This window comes from Lolium rigidum, chromosome 5 (genome assembly GCF_022539505.1).
Source record: "Lolium rigidum isolate FL_2022 chromosome 5, APGP_CSIRO_Lrig_0.1, whole genome shotgun sequence".
In the NCBI taxonomy this organism is placed as follows: Eukaryota; Viridiplantae; Streptophyta; class Magnoliopsida; order Poales; family Poaceae; genus Lolium; species Lolium rigidum.
The window spans coordinates 253,384,526-253,401,933 of record NC_061512.1 but is presented as its reverse complement, the minus strand read 5'-3'; the positions used below and the strand labels follow the sequence as shown (position 1 = coordinate 253,401,933).

The 17,408-nt window shown below is 45.2% G+C and overlaps 1 protein-coding gene across 1 annotated transcript; it reads left to right on the top strand.

Moving 5' to 3' along the window:
- The first annotated feature begins 14,493 nt into the window (after positions 1-14,493).
- LOC124654467 (protein farnesyltransferase/geranylgeranyltransferase type-1 subunit alpha) lies at positions 14,494-17,191 on the top strand. The gene is made up of 5 exons (XM_047193463.1): positions 14,494-14,824; positions 15,396-15,505; positions 15,763-15,883; positions 16,105-16,200; positions 16,531-17,191. Exons 1-5 carry the CDS (start codon positions 14,579-14,581, stop codon positions 16,954-16,956), a joined length of 999 nt encoding a protein of 332 aa, XP_047049419.1. The 5' UTR covers positions 14,494-14,578; the 3' UTR covers positions 16,957-17,191.
- The last annotated feature ends 217 nt before the right edge of the window (positions 17,192-17,408 follow it).

The following is a 17,408-nucleotide window of genomic DNA, read 5'->3' as shown; positions in this document are numbered from 1 at the left end:
CCCACCACATGGTGGCGCGGCCGGGCCATGGGCCGCGCCGCCCGTGGTGTGGGCCCACCTTGGGTCCAACTGGCTCCCCTTCCGGCTTCCTTCGTCATCCGGAAAAATAGGATTTTTGGTAAAACTTCCTTCCACAGTTGATCTTCCGAAATATTGCATCCTGACGGTGCTTTTTCCAGCAGAATCCTGGCTCCGGTGCTCGATCTCCAAATAATCATGAAACATGCAAAATAGATGAAATACCATAAGTATTGTGTCCCAATATGAAATATATCAATGAATAACAGCAAATTATGATATAAAATAGTGATGCAAATTGGACGTATCAATCATCAGAACTGGCAAACCATCTCGCTGAGCAAAAATATATTCCGAACACTGGTACCTGTCTACATCAACACACATAAATATATACCTAGTGTTGACATCAAACACACAAAACCCAAAAGGGCGGGAAATGTTCTTTCACCAAGGTCGCAGGGGGTCGGTGTGCATCCTCCAGATCCAGCGCACCCTGAGGCTGATGGCCGTGCGTGCGAGATCTGGGATGCCCAGCCCCCCCAGCCGCAACGGCCTACACACCCTCGCCCAGTTGACGTGGCAATGTCCGCCATTGGCGTCAGCCCTACCAACCCATAGGAATCCTCGCAAGATTTTGTTGACCTGCTTGAGTGCTTTCTTATGAAGACACAACACCATCAGCTGGTGCAACGGTATCGCTGCGAGAACCGCACGGATTAGCGCCAAGCGACCTGCCCGAGGCATCATCGATGCCCTCCAGGTAGGTAACTTGTCGGCTAGACGGTCTAAGAGGGGCTGGAATGCTTCAGCCGTCAGCCTCCTAATGGACAGCGGGATGCCAAGGTATCTCACCGGAAACGGCGCTAGCTGGCACTCCATGAGCTCAGCAGCGCCCGCAGCCTCATCCTCAGTACAGGCGATTGGGGTGACCGAGGGTACCTGCATCGTTGAAATCATCCGCCGAAGGCGCCGATCGACCGCCATTGCCGTGCAGGCAAGTTCCAGGGCCGCGCGCCGGCGGCTTCCCCTCCGTCCCCAGCCCCTTTCCTAGGTGAGGTGTGTCGCGGCTACCTCGCTGCGGTCGTCGGCGAGCAGCACCGGGCGGCTGGGCATCGGCATCCGCGCGACCATGCTCTTCCATGCTGGCTCTGCCGTGCGTGTGCGACGGGAGGAAGAAAACGCCAGAGAAGAATAGAAGAAAGCACGAGGTGAGAGAGAGTGCATGACAGGTGGGCCATGGGCCCACTGTCATATTAAGTGAAAGCAATCCTCCTACTTTCAGTTTCCCTGCCCAAAAGACATATACTGATACTGATGATACTGAGAACTCGTTCAGCAGGTATGGTTTAGAGCATCTCCAGTCGCATCCCCAAAGCATCCTTTAAACCGCGTCGGATTGAGTGTTTGGGGACGTGTTTCATTCGTGCCGCGTTTGGACGATGATACGTCTCCGACGTATCGATAATTTCTTATGTTCCATGCCATATTATTGATGATACCTACATGTTTTATGCACACTTTATGTCATATTCGTGCATTTTCTGGAACTAACCTATTAACAAGATGCCGAAGAGCCGCTTGTCGTTTTCTGCTGTTTTTGGTTTCGTAAATCCTAGTAACGAAATATTCTCGGAATTGGACGAAATCAAGACCCGTGGTCCTATTTTGCCACGAAGCTTCCGGAAGACCGAAGAGGAGTCGAAGTGGGGCCACGAGGGGCCGCCACCATAGGGCGGCGCGGCCCGAGCCTTGGCCGCGCCGACCTGTGGTGTGGGGCCCTCGTGTGGCCCCCCATGTTGCCCTTCCGCCTACTTAAAGCCTCCATCGCGAAACCCCGATGCGAAAAACCACGATACGGAAAACCTTACCGAGACGCCGCCGCCGCCAATCCCATCTCTGGGGATTCTGGAGATCTCCTCCGGCACCCCGCCGGAGAGGGGATTCATCTCCCGGAGGACTCTACACCGCCATGGTCGCCTCCGGAATGATGAGTGAGTAGTTCACCCTCGGACTATGGGTCCATAGCAATAGCTAGATGGTTGTCTTCTCCTCATTGTGCTTCATTGTTGGATCTTGTGAGCTGCCTAACATGATCAAGATCATCTATCCGTAATACTCTATGTTGTGTTTGTCGGGATCCGATGGATAGAGAATACCATGTTATGTTAATTATCAAGTTATTACATATGTGTTGTTTATGATCTTGCATGCTCTCCGTTATTAGTAGAGGCTCTGGCCAAGTTTTTGCTCTTAACTCCAAGAGGGAGTATTTATGCTCGATAGTGGGTTCATGCCTCGCATTGACACCCGGGATAGTGACGAAAGTTCTAAGGTTGTGCTGTGTCGTTGCCACTAGGGATAAAACATTGATGCTATGTCTAAGGATGTAGTTGTCGATTACATTACGCACCATACTTAATGCAATTGTCTGTTGCTTTGCAACTTAATACTGGAAGGGGTTCGGATGATACCCTGAAGGTGGACTTTTTAGGCATAGATGCAGTTGGATGGCGGTCTATGTACTTTGTCGTAATGCCCAATTAAATCTCACTATACTTATCATGACATGTATGTGCATTGTTATGCCCTCTCTATTTGTCAATTGCCCGACCGTAATTTGTTCACCCAACATGCTTTTATCTTATGGGAGAGACACCTCTAGTGAACCGTGGACCCCGGTCCATTCTTTAATACCGAAATACAAATCTGCTGCAATACTTGTTTTACTCGTTTTCTCGCAAACAATCATCTTCCACACAATACGGTTAATCCTTTGTTACAGCAAGCTCGGTGAGATTGACAACCTCACTCGTTTCGTTGGGGCAAAGTACTTTGGTTGTGTTGTGCAGGTTCCACGTTGGCGCCGGAATCTCCGGTGTTGCGCCGCACTACATCCCGCCGCCATCAACCTTCAACGTGCTTCTTGGCTCCTCCCGGTTCGATAAACCTTGGTTTCTTTCTGAGGGAAAACTTGCTGTTGTGCGCATCATACCTTCCTCTTGGGGTTCCCAACGAACGTGTGAGTTACACGCCATCAAGCATATTTTATGGCGCCGTTGCCGGGGAGATCAAGACACGCTGCAAGGGGAGTCTCCACTTCTCAACCTCTTTACTTTGTTTTTGTCTTGCTTAATTTTATTTACTACTTTGTTTGCTGCACTTATATCAAAACACAAAAAAATTAGTTGCTAGTTTTACTTTATTTACTATCTTGTTTGCTATATCAAAACACAAAAAAATTAGTTACTTGCATTTGCTTTACTTATTTCATCATGTTTCCTTTTAATTTTACCACAAAAAACATACCGGTAGGACGCGGGTCTATAATTGGGAGAAACAATATAGAAGAATTTTTCAGCCATGTTAGTACCGTTGAAGATTTTGAAGATAGACACTTGGTAGAACTTGCTCCTACTTATGAAATTGCTGCTCGTCGCTTTAGTCCGCATGTTGGAAACTAAATTTGTTAATCTCAATCCTATAATCCAACACATGTTTCTTACACTCGGTGATATGGAAGAGGGGGAAAAGAAAGATTTTGTTTTAGAAACCCTTCTTAGAGAATTTGGTGGTCTAGCAAGAGAGGCTAGAAAGGTCTTTGCTAAATTTAATATGCTTGGTTCTCATACTAATTTTGTTAGTCTCCTTGAAAAAATGGACATGGATAGAATAAGGTACACTAATAATGCTAATGATGGTGGGGAGATCAAAGCACCAATACCATGTAAACTCCTAGCTATGAATGATGCACTAGAAAATAACTATGCTTGGCTTGTTCCCGAAAATTTGTTCGATGAGAGTAGCAAGCCCAAGACTAATGAAAAGGAGACGCTGAAACTTATGTATCCAATATACTATGCATGGTTGAGAAAACTCCAAACCCCGCTGTAGATGCACCACCCTTTGATAATACTTGATATACACTTTCGCGCCTAGCTGAAAGGCGTTAAAGAAAAGCGCTTATGGGAGACAACCCATGTTTTTACTACAGTATTTTTGTTTTATATTTGAGTCTTGGAAGTTGTTTACTACTGTAGCAACATCTCCTTATCTTAGTTTTATGTTTTGTTGTGCCAAGTAAAGTCTTTGATAGTAAAGTAAATACTAGATTTGGATTATCGCGCAGAAACAGATTTCTTTGTCGTCACGAATCTGGGTCTAATTCTCCGTAGGTAACTCGAAAATTAAGCCAATTTACGTGATGATCCTCGATATGTACGCAACTTTCATTCAATTTGGGCATTTTCATTTGAGCAAGTCTGGTGCCCTAATAAAATCCATCTTTACGGATCGTTCTGTTTTGACAGATTCTGCCTTTTATTTCGCATTGCCTCTTTTGCTATGTTGGATGAATTTCTTTGATCCATTAATGTCCAAGTAGCTTTATGCAATGTCCAGAAGTGTTAAGAATGATTGTGTCACCTCTGAACATGTTAATTTTTATTGTGCACTAACCCTCTAATGAGTTGTTTCGAGTTTGGTGTGGAGGAAGTTTTCAAGGATCAAGAGAGGAGTATGATACAATATGATCAAGGAGAGTGAAAGCTCTAAGCTTGGGGATGCCCGGTGGTTCACCCCTGCATATTCTAAGAAGACTCAAGCGTCTAAGCTTGGGGATGCCCAAGGCATCCCCTTCTTCATCGACAACATTATCGAGGTTCCTCCCCCGAAACTATATTTTTATTCCGTCACATCTTATGCACTTTGCTTGGAGCGTCGTTTGTTTTTGTTTTTGTATTGTTTGAATAAAATGGATCCTAGCATTCACTTTGTGGGAGAGAGACACGCTCCGCTGTAGCATATGGACAAGTATGTCCTTAGGCTCTACTCATAGTATTCATGGCGAAGTTTCTTCTTCGTTAAATTGTTATATGGTTGGAATTGGAAAATACTACATGTAGTAATTCTAAAATGTCTTGGATAATTTGATACTTGGCAATTGTTGTGCTCATGTTTAAGCTCTTGCATCATATACTTTGCACCCATTAATGAAGAAACACTTAGAGCTTGCTAATTTGGTTTGCATATTTGGTTTCTCTAGAGTCTAGATAACATCTAGTATTGAGTTTTGAACAACAAGGAAGACGGTGTAGAGTCTTATAATGTTTACAATATGTCTTTTATGTGAGTTTTGCTGCACCGTTCATCCTTGTGTTTGTTTCAAATAACCTTGCTAGCCTAAACCTTGTATCGAGAGGGAATACTTCTCATGCATCCAAAATACTTGAGCCAACCACTATGCCATTTGTGTCCACCATACCTACCTACTACATGGTATTTATCCGCCATTCCAAAGTAAATTGCTTGAGTGCTACCTTTAAAATTCCATCATTCACCTTTGCAATATATAGCTCATGGGACAAATAGCTTAAAAACTATTGTGGTATTGAATATGTACTTATGCACTTTATCTCTTATTAAGTTGCTTGTTGTGCGATAACCATGCTTCGGGGACGCCATCAACTATTCTTTGTTGAATATCATGTGAGTTGCTATGCATGTCCGTCTTGTCCGAAGTAAGAGAGATCTACCACCTTAATGGTTGGAGCATGCATATTGTTAGAGAAGAACATTGGGCCGCTAACTAAAGCCATGATTCATGGTGGAAGTTTCAGTTTTGGACATATATCCTCAATCTCATATGAGAATAATAATTGTTGCCACATGCTTATGCATTAAAGAGGAGTCCATTATCTCGTTGTCCATGTTGTCCCGGTATGGATGTCTAAGTTGAGAATAATCAAAAGCGAGAAATCCAAAATGCGAGCTTTCTCCTTAGACCTTTGTACATGCGGCATGGAGGTACCCCATTGTGACACTTGGTTAAAACATGTGCATTGCGATGATCCGGTAGTCCAAGCTAATTAGGACAAGGTGCGGGCACTATTAGTATACTATGCATGAGGCTTGCAACTTGTAAGATATAATTTACATAACTCATATGCTTTATTACTACCGTTGACAAAATTGTTTCATGTTTTCAAAATAAAAGCTCTAGCACAAATATAGCAATCGATGCTTTCCTCTTTGAAGGACCATTCTTTTTACCTTTATGTTGAGTCAGTTCACCTATCTCTCTCCACCTCAAGAAGCAAACACTTGTGTGAACTGTGCATTGATTCCTACATACTTGCATATTGCACTTGTTATATTACTCTATGTTGACAATTATCCATGAGATATACATGTTATAAGTTGAAAGCAACCGCTGAAACTTAATCTTCCTTTGTGTTGCTTCAATACCTTTACTTTGATTTATTGCTTTATGAGTTAACTCTTATGCAAGACTTATTGATGCTTGTCTTGAAGTACTATTCATGAAAAGTCTTTGCTTTATGATTCACTTGTTTACTCATGTCATTACCATTGTTTTGATCGCTGCATTCATTACATATGTTTACAAATAGTATGATCAAGGTTATGATGGCATGTCACTTCAGAAATTATCTTTATTATCGTTTTACTCGCTCGGGACGAGCGAGAACTAAGCTTGGGGATGCTGATACGTCTCCGACGTATCGATAATTTCTTATGTTCCATGCCATATTATTGATGATACCTACATGTTTTATGCACACTTTATGTCATATTCGTGCATTTTCCGGAACTAACCTATTAACAAGATGCCGAAGAGCCAGCTTGTCGTTTTCGCTGTTTTTGGTTTCGTAAATCCTAGTAACGAAATATTCTCGGAATTGGACGAAATCAAGACCCGGGGTCCTATTTTGCCACGAAGCTTCCGAAGACCGAAGAGGAGTCGAAGTGGGGCCACGAGGGGCCGCCACCATAGGGCGGCGCGGCCCGGGCCTTGGCCGCGCCGACTCGTGGTGTGGGGCCCTCGTGTGGCCCCCCACGTTGCCCTTCCGCCTACTTAAAGGCTCCGTCGCGAAACCCCCGATGCGAAAAACCACGATACGGAAAACCTTACCGAGACGCCGCCGCCGCCAATCCCATCTCGGGGGATTCGGAGATCTCCTCCGGCACCCCGCCGGAGAGGGGATTCATCTCCCGGAGGACTCTACACCGCCATGGTCGCCTCCGGAGTGATGAGTGAGTAGTTCACCCCTGGACTATGGGTCCATAGCAGTAGCTAGATGGTTGTCTTCTCCTCATTGTGCTTCATTGTTGGATCTTGTGAGCTGCCTAACATGATCAAGATCATCTATCCGTAATACTCTATGTTGTGTTTGTCGGGATCCGATGGATAGAGAATACCATGTTATGTTAATTATCAAGTTATTACATATGTGTTGTTTATGATCTTGCATGCTCTCCGTTATTAGTAGAGGCTCTGGCCAAGTTTTTTGCTCTTAACTCCAAGAGGGAGTATTTATGCTCGATAGTGGGTTCATGCCTGCATTGACACATGGGATAGTGACAGAAAGTTCTAAGGTTGTGCTGTGCTGTTGCCACTAGGGATAAAAAATTGATGCTATGTCTAAGGATGTAGTTGTCGATTACATTATGCACCATACTTAATGCAATTGTCTGTTGCTTTGCAACTTAATACTGGAAGGGGTTCGGATGATAACCTGAAGGTGGACTTTTTAGGCATAGATGCAGTTGGATGGCGGTCTATGTACTTTGTCGTAATGCCCAATTAAATCTCACTATACTTATCATGACATGTATGTGCATTGTTATGCCCTCTCTATTTGTCAATTGCCCGACCGTAATTTGTTCACCCAACATGCTTTTATCTTATGGGAGAGACACCTCTAATGAACCGTGGACCCCGGTCCATTTTTTAATACCGAAATACAAATCTGCCGCAATACTTGTTTTACTCGTTTTCTCTGCAAACAATCATCTTCCACACAATACGGTTAATCCTTTGTTACAGCAAGCTCGGTGAGATTGACAACCTCACCGTTTCGTTGGGGCAAAGTACTTTGGTTGTGTTGTGCAGGTTCCACGTTGGCGCCGGAATCTCCGGTGTTGCGCCGCACTACATCCCGCCGCCATCAACCTTCAACGTGCTTTTTGGCTCCTCCTGGTTCGATAAACCTTGGTTTCTTTCTGAGGGAAAACTTGCTGCTGTGCGCATCATACCTTCCTCTTCTTGGGGTTCCCAACGAACGTGTGAGTTACACGCCATCAGACGACGTCGCTCCCCAACTGTGTCCTCCAAACGCCGCCCCAAACATTAAAATATTTTTTATTATTTTGTATTTTTATTTCAATAAAGAGAGGTAATATTTCACAAACTAATACATAATTGGGAACGTGATTTACATAAAGACATAATTTGGAACATGGTTTTCCACAAACTAATACATAGTTTGAACCATGGTTGACACAAATATAAAATATTGCAAAAAACTAAACCTAACTAGGTCGTGCATCGAAGGTTTCCTGTGTTCGCTGCTAAGAAAGAACACTCGTGGGCACACCCAGTCACCCAAAATGGAAAATCCAGCGGGAGATGGTGCCCTTGTTGATTCTACCGAGGACGAATAGACAAAAACCTCCGTGTGCACGTATTCGCTGCGAAGAAACAACACTCTTCATCAGTCGTCCTCCTTGTCAGTGATGTCGTCGTGGTAGTCCCGACGGCAGCGCGTCTCGTCGAAGACCTTGACGCTCATGTTCCTGTCGCCAAAGTAGGAGAACAGGAGGATGAAGCCGGCTTCGAGGCTGTGGTGGCGCGCGAACTTCTCCCAGCCGATGTGGTCCCGCGCGCGTCGTAGATCACGTTGACGATCCACCGGTAGTAGCCGCATGAAGCCTCCCGCAGATGCATCGTGCCTGGACGGTCGTCGCCGGCGACGTACCTGGCGAAGGAGTCCGACAGCCTCTGGATGCCGCGTGGGTCGCCCTTGAGGACGAGGACGAACTCGAACAGCACGCCCGCCTCCACGTCCATCTCCGACGCTGAAGACGACGGCGAGGCAGGCGACGGCGAGCGTGCAGCTCTGCCGCGGCCACGACCACGACCGCGAGCTTGGCCTCCGCCTCTCCCAGCCATGGCGTCGACTCTTGTTGAGATGGTGGCGGCTAGGGTTGGGGAGAGAGGCGCTAGGGTTTGTGTGTGGATAGGGACGATGAGAGGCGGTCCTTTTTATAGGCCGGAGGGAAGCGGGGGAGCGGTGACGCTCATTAACGCCGGCACGCAGAGCTAGGCGCGACGAGACGCGTCGCTGCGCCTCTGCGGGAACTGCACCGTCGCTGCGCCTCTGCGGGAACTGCACCGTCGCTGCGCGCCAATAACTTCCGTCGCGAGGTAGGCGATGGTTAGGTTAAAATTTATTGTGCCGCTGATGGGTCGGGCCCGCGTTGCTTCGCCTCTCTTTTCGTTGTGTCCGGCGTCCCCGGTGCGTCCCCTGTGGGGCGGGGACGGGCTCGGGGCGCCGGACACCATATCGGGCGCGCCGGACAAAAAACGGGTTTGGGGGACGCGGCTGAAAGCGTTTTTTTTGTCCGGCGCGCCTCAAATAAAGTTGGGGGACGCTTTGGGGGGCGCGACTGGAGATGCGGTGTCACACGAGGTGTTTTGGGTGTTTCAGGCGTGAATTAGGGTGTATTTGGGGCGATTGATGTGTTTTCACGTACTCCCTCCTGTCCAAAATATGTTGCGTATAAGCTTTGATCAAAGTTAAATTCCGTAAAGTTTAATCATCTATATTGATAAAAATATAAATATATATAATAAAATAATAATATTTTTAGAATTGTTATGAAATATATTTTTATATTATATGTATTTGATATGGTAGATCTTTGTATTATTATCTATATTCTTGATCAAAATTTACACGGTTTGATTTGCACGGAAAATTATGCATAACATAAAATGGGCACGAGGGAGTACTTACAATACTGGGTTAGTTGATCGATGGGGCTAACTGAAAAAAAATCAGAGCGTCGCTCTGCTGGTTAGGTGTGCCGGAGCGCACGCCAACCACCCGGGTTCGAGCCTCGAGGGCACCCGGGGCTTACGGAGTTTTCTTCTATAAAAGAGGATGTAGATGTAACGGAACATGTTTTGGGATGTAGATGTAACGGAACATGTTTAAATCAGGAGTTTAGATCCCAAACTGTGAGGCAAGTGGTGTGTTTCTGATCCCTGTGGAACTAAGAATTATTTCAGCATAACGGAACAACGATTTACGGGCTCGATTGGTTTTTTTGTTTGAACAGGTAAAGGGGTCTAGAAAGACGGGAACGTATCCGGTGAAAACGCAACAGATTCTGCAAATCTGAAAATCGTAACCAGAACCCGTCAGATCATGTACCAACGTGTGGATCTGCACAGTTCACTATTCCGGTCTCAACTTCACACGTTTTGCATAAATCCCCAAGAATAACTTCACCCTCTCATTCTGCATCCCTCTCTCTCCCAACAGAACATCTCCATCTCTCTTCAATATTCCCCGTTCCTCTTCTAGCGAAATCTGCTTCAAATTTCAGGTGAGGCGGCATGGACGGAGGAGCCTGCAGCACATGCGATAAATCTTGTGTCTTCTAAACTCCGCACTTCCCGATCTGGATACACGGTGTTCCTTGACGCCGGATTTGGTAGCGATATCATGCTCCCGGATCCGCGTTGATCTGTGTTGACCTGTTCTTGGAAGACTTTATCTGTTTGTTCGATATTTTTCCTTGATCCGGTGAAAATGGCAGAGTTCTTCTTGATCTCGTTTGAGTCAAAATTTTGCTGCTAATCCTTCAATAAATTGCCCGTTCGTGTTCTTATCTGAATGTGAAAAGGCCAGATTTCTGTAGAAACATTCAAGTTTTCTTATTGGTTGATGTTCTCAATAGATTGTATGTACAATATGTCCAGTGATGCAAATCTAAGTTTCATAAAATACGAAGATTCAGCGTTCGTGGCCTGCTTCGAGGTCTGTACTCTGTACCTCAATCTGGAAAAGTGAACCCCAACCAATGTATCCATATGAATGCAAAATAACTGTACGTACAGGGGGTTTTATGACAAAAATGCTTCAAGTGGTTGAGGTGGGAAGGAAGACTTCAATCTGGCCACTAGCACATGATCCAACGGCTAGAAACAGAAATTTGCAGATTTGCAGATTTATGCCATTTGCACCTGATACAAGAAAGACCCTGATTGTTCAAAACCAGTCTACCGAATACACACAGGAGTGTTTCAGTGTGTTACAGAGTATTGGACTGGAAAATTACACTCCAAGACCTTTGAAACCCGGCTTACCGAACAAGACCTAAGGCGTTGAGTCGAGGACACGAAGTTGGTCTTCATGCTACTATTAACGGTTTGCATTCGGGGTGTTTCCAGAGGTTCGACGCATATTATCCGGCGAGGCTGGTTTGGGGGTTTTCCACTAAAATAGTGCACTATATGAAATAAATTGACCATACAAACAACGAAAATAGAGGTTCAAAATACTTCCTTATTGCATTTAAATAAATGCCAAAGTCTACATGCATTGCCATGCATGAAAATTGATACAACATAATTCACAATTAACAAATGAAACACGAAGAGATTAACTACTCATCATTCTCTTCATGCCAACCAATGCCTACTACTGATCAGTCAAATCCTTGGAAGCATTTGGAAACATTGTTGTGAGAGACTTCGACGTTTAAATTCAGAAACTTCTCCCATGTTCCTCCCTCAGGGTTTAGCTCAACCAACTTAGCCTGAAAGTCCCATCAGTGGTCATTGCAACCATCAAGACGCTCTGCCTCGGCGTCATTTTGTGCATAATCACACACCATGTCATCACCTCACACACCATGTCATCACCTCATGCATGGTCTGAAGATATCATGTTCTAGCTAGGTGACGAACAATAGCCCACCGAGCTTGTAGAACACCAAATGTCCGCTGCATGCCTCTGCTGGCAAACCTCTTTTCTTTCTTTATTTGAGGATTAGAGATTGTCTTCACCAGTGTGGTTCAGTCAGGATAAAATGTCATCAGCAAGATAATATTGCTTGTCATATGCGTTGTCATTGATCTCACACCTCACCATAGGAGTTGTGCCTTCCATAAGCCGGTTGGACACCGGAGAGAAGTTGAGCACATTTATGTCATTGTGGAAACCGGACATGCCAAAGAAAGAGTGCAAAATTCACAAATCATGCGATACCACTGCCTCAAGAATAACAGTGGATCCATCGACATGGCCGTTGTACTGACCCTGCCATCCAAATGAATAGTTCTTCCATTGCCAATGCATGAAATCGATGCTACCGATCATGCCCAGGAACCATGTAGCCTCATTGATCGACAATCGTCTAATGTCATCAATAGTTGGAGCTCTCAAATAAAGTTTGCTGAACACCATATTCATGACTCGGCAAAACCGGTACATGGAGTCAAGGTAGGTGCCCTCACTCATTCGCAGGTACTTGTCGAAGATATCACCAGATATTCCATACGAAAGCATGCAAATCGATATCACCATAATACCAGCAACATCAGGCTTGCATTGGAAGTAGGGGTCGCAGTCTTTGACGCCCCGTAGAATGACATCCGTTAGCGGAGCCAGAACATGTGCTCCTTGTACACCGGATCGGTGAGGTGGAAGTAGTCTTTGTAGAGTCGGGCATGCCCACCAACTCGGTTGCATGGCATGTTGGCCGTGCGGCCCTTCGTCGAGCCGCAACACACCGACATATGCTTGGCATGGTGCTAGTGGAGGATGAAGGTGACAACTACCATGAGGTACGATGTCTCGTCGAATTCCTCATCGGAAGAGGTGCCAATGCATTCATGTGGAGCCTCTCGAGCGAGAGCCTAATAATCATCTACGGGGCACCAACGGTGGATTAATGGCATTTCAAGTTGGCACAAAATTGCCGGAAATGGTGTCTGAAAAGTTCGTCTGGATCATACCGCGCAATTGACCGAACATGTCTTGGACGTCCAGGCCGGTAGGGGCTTGATGGCTTCCAATCGAAGTGCGACTCCAAGGAGTGGAACGAGGAGGATGAGCCGAAGGAGGAGGAGGAGAAAGACAACAAGGAGGAGGAAGAGGAGGCCACCGCCAGCGGGGTACATGTCATCGGCTTGGGAGGAGGAGGACGACTACAACCCTAACGATGACGAGCCAAAGCCGATGGTAGACAACAAGCTAAATCGTGCAATGGACCAAGATAGCGCAAGAGAAAGCCGGAAAAGAACAAGCAGTAGTACTTGTTGTAGTATTTAATTTGAAGAGCTCGCCTTGTTCTGACATTGTCACTCCCAATTCGTACTCATGTTCGGTTTGTCGCTGAAACTTTCATAAAGGAAACGGTGATCTAAATTATCAGTTTCATATGTGGTACCTGTGAGGACGTGGGCATAGCCCAGTGGTTGGGGTCGCAATGGTGCACCCCAACGAGCAGAGTTCGAATCTGTCAGGAGCGAATTTCTGGAATTCTCACGCCGAGGTCCCGCTTCTACTATATCATTTAGTGTCTAGTTCCTCCTAGCACTAATTCATTTTTTTTTAATATGTGGTACCTGTTGATGCATGTAAAATGCATGCATGAACTTTGTAGTTTATTGCCATATATTAACACATATTTTTATCTTATATAATGTTATATCCATGTTTTATATTGTTTTCAAAGATTTTCTAAACAATCTCGTCCCCTCTCGTTTTAACTCTATTTGGCAGAAAACACCTTCTGACTTTCCAGGAGCTACGAGACTGTTAAAAGGGAAAGGTCAGAGGCCATTCGCCTGGTTCCGCTGGAGCACGAGCGAGCCAATGGCTGATCGTGGGTGCAGCTCTGGCCGCAAGAGACCAACGAGGAGTCCATGGCGCCGCTCCATCGGGAGCAGCCAGGCCTCGTGCTGGGGGATGAGGATTTCTTCTCCTCTAGTGAAGAAGTGAGGAAGAAAAAGGCCGATGAGGCGGCGAGGAAAACATCGAGAAGGTGGGGCCCTCCACCGTCATCGTCTTGTCCGAATCATCAGACTTTGATTTCGATTTCTGGAACAACATAAGTGACGGCAATGTAGAGTCCTCGAACTTGGATTCCTATTTCTAAGACACATAGTGTGAGCGTTTGTCGAGGATTAGTCAAAATAGTCGTTGTTTGGTTTATTTTAGTCGTTGTTTAGTTTTTGTCGATGTCCCTTGTTTTAGTTGAAATGTCTTATCTAGTGTCGATGTCTTAGTATAAGTGGAAGTTTAATCGAAATTAAATGCAAGTTTGATCGAAGTTTTGAGTGTGGATGCTGAATTCGAAGTGTACAAATTTGATCGAAGTTTATGCAATGTGCCCTATTTTACATCATCTTGTAAACGGGATTTTTTTTTTTGGTTTGGATTGTAAACCGGAAATATTATTTTAATGTAAAAGCCAGCTTGTGGTGATGTAAAAATTACAGAGCACCTGTTTTAAGTGCCAGATTTTACATCAAGTTGGCCCATTTCCTCAAATTTGCTTGCCGCAGAACCTATAGCGGGAAAAGATTCTGGTTCCAATTTGGAGTCAGATCGGGACGCAGAGTACCCAAACCGGGAAACGCACGGACTCGCGTGCATCCAGCCACATCCAGTACCGTGCCCAAAAGGAAGGAGAAAAAGAAAGCCTAGATCTCTGTCACACACGAACGGTCGGCGGTGCACCCATGTCGTCGCCGGATGAGGAGGAGGGCGTGGACGAGTGGGTGCCGCCGAGCCGGCGGCCGGAGCTGGCGGACGTGGCGCCGCTGCCGCAGGGCGACGGGCCCTGCCCCGTGGTCGCCATCGCCTACCGCGACGACTTCCGCGAGGTCATGGACTACTTCCGCGCCCTCTACGCCGCCGGCGAGCGCAGCCCCCGCGCGCTCCGCATCACCGCCGATGCCATCGACTTCAACCCCGGCAACTACACCGTAAGACTGCACCGTCCCTCTTCTCCCGCTCTCTTCGTATTCGTATTGGACCGGATCGGAAATCGGTGTTGCCGTAGCGCGCTCTATGGAGATTTGGAATTGGAAGGTTGTGTCCTCCTCACTGAAGTGAATTTTGGTGTGGGAGCTGTGGAATTGTGCGGTGGTGGTCTAATTTTTTGGCAATTGCTTGAACTGTGATGCTGGCTGGATGTGATGGAAGCAATTTCTCATCCAGTATAACTCTGGCCCATGGCTTGTAGTAGACGAGGCTTCAAATTAGTGTAGGTGGATAGTCAAGCGTTTTGTGGATGTTTTAGAGAACAAAGAATGGTGGAGCCTAATGTAGGAACATGATCTCGACTTGCTGTTTAGCGGTTTGAGTTTGCGGCCCTCGATCCAGTGTATGAAAGACTGGGGAATGCGATTGGAGTATGATTTCGACTGGAAATGTGCCGTCTGTATTTTGCTGTTGTTTTGTAGCTAGCCTCGTGCATTTCCTTTTGATGCAGATCAATCCTTTTCGTGGGCATTAATTTGTTCTGACTTCGTGATTTATTTTTTTGCTTGATAGGTGTGGCATTTCAGGCGTGTTATTCTAGAGGCACTGGATGCTGATTTGATCCAAGAAATGAATTTTGTGGACCAGATTGCTGAGTGTAATGCAAAAAATTACCAAGTCTGGTGAGTCCCACTAGTAAAATTATACTCCCTCCGATCCATAATAAGAACTTTGTACTAAATCCCCGACACTTATTATGGGTCGGAGGAAATATTACTCATTATAGTGTTCGACAAAAAACTAATGTCCTGTTTGGTGGCTGTGGAGTTCTGCATGAGCTACTAGCAGTTGATTAGCCTTCCATAATGCACAATTTTTTTTTCTTCATGGAGGAAATCCCATCTAACCCTCCAGGGATGATTTCTTTTTTTCTCGTCAGGCATCACAAGAGATGGCTTGCTGAGAAATTAGGACCGGATGTTGCAAATAGTGAACATGAATTTACAAGGAAGATACTGTATGATGATGCTAAAAATTACCATGCTTGGTCCCATAGGCAGGTATGCAATATCTCCTTTTGATGTTCAGTGCAAGTTGGATGTTGATATCCTTTAAGCTTGTTACTTCATACTTCCTCTGTTCCAAAATAAGTGTCACAGATCTGTCTAGATTCGCATGTATCTATATGATCCGCGACACTTATTATGGAACGGAGGGAGTACTTGGCTACTGTACTAGCCGATACCAGGTTAATGTAATTGATTGACTATAATTGTTACAGTGGGTTCTTCAAGCATTGGGTGGCTGGGAGAGTGAATTGCAGTACTGCAACCAGCTGCTTGAGGAAGATGTCTTCAATAACTCTGCTTGGAATCAGGTCATTTAATCCCCCTTCTTTGGATGCTTTATTTGTGTGTATGATATGCTATTTCACTTCTTTCACCACCATTAGAGTTTCATGGATCAATGTGCCTCAATTTAAGCAAACCATGCTTGCAATCTCCATAGCTGTTTGGTAATTCGATTTGGCACACAGGAGCATATGCTATTGGGTGATTTTGTTCATATGTTACAATTTTTTTAACCAATGTCAGTTTTACCTCGCAATTTCTCCAATTTCTTCCTCGTGGGTGCCTTTTCTGTGGAGTAATTAAGGTCAAATATTTTGCATATACTGAAGTATGTTAAATTTTTGTTGTTGCAACAGAGATACCTTGTGGTAACACGATCCCCAATTCTTGGGGGTCTTGTGACAATGCGTGACTCGGAAGTAGATTACACAGTTGAGGCTATTATAGCGAACCCTCAGAACGAAAGCCCCTGGAGGTACCTCAGGGGTCTATATAAGGGCGATAATACCTTGCTGGTGGCTGATGACCGCATATCTGATGTCTGCCTCAAGGTCCTGAATAATGACTGGAGATGTATATTTGCTTTGGGCTTGCTGCTCGAGCTTCTTCGCATGGGTTTGCAGCCCTCGGATGAACTTAGGGGAACCATTGAAGCAATAAATAATTCTGATCCTGAAATTGAGCATACTGATCTTGCGACAGCCGTCTGCTCAATCCTGCAGAAGTGCGATCCCCTGCGGATAAACTATTGGTCGTGGTACCGGACCACGCTTTCTTCTTAGACAGCTCCTGAAGATACATGCAAGATAGTTTTTGCAGCATGATGCAAACTCTATCGTAGGGGTTGACAATGTATGAAAACCTTTCATGTGATCCTGGCATAGAGCAACATGTGCACTAGTTTTACTGGGAATAATTGATCAGTGACATTATGCCAAACATTGTCGTGTTTCAGTTGTGTGAATATGTTATTTCCAGGTATTCACATTCTAATTCAATGCTATAGTAATTGACACAGGTGGAGAGAAAATCCTGAATCTGCTGATTACCATCAGTTAGATCTTGTTAAACAGATATAAATCTGTTATAGTCCATTCGTAGAAAGTCATTGAAGGAATGCAATTTTTACCTCGTGTGCACTCTACGAATTTATAATTGTATTGTGCCGTGCGTATTGTTATTTTGAAATATATATGACCCTGCATCCTGGCAAAACAGCATTGTTAGACCTGAA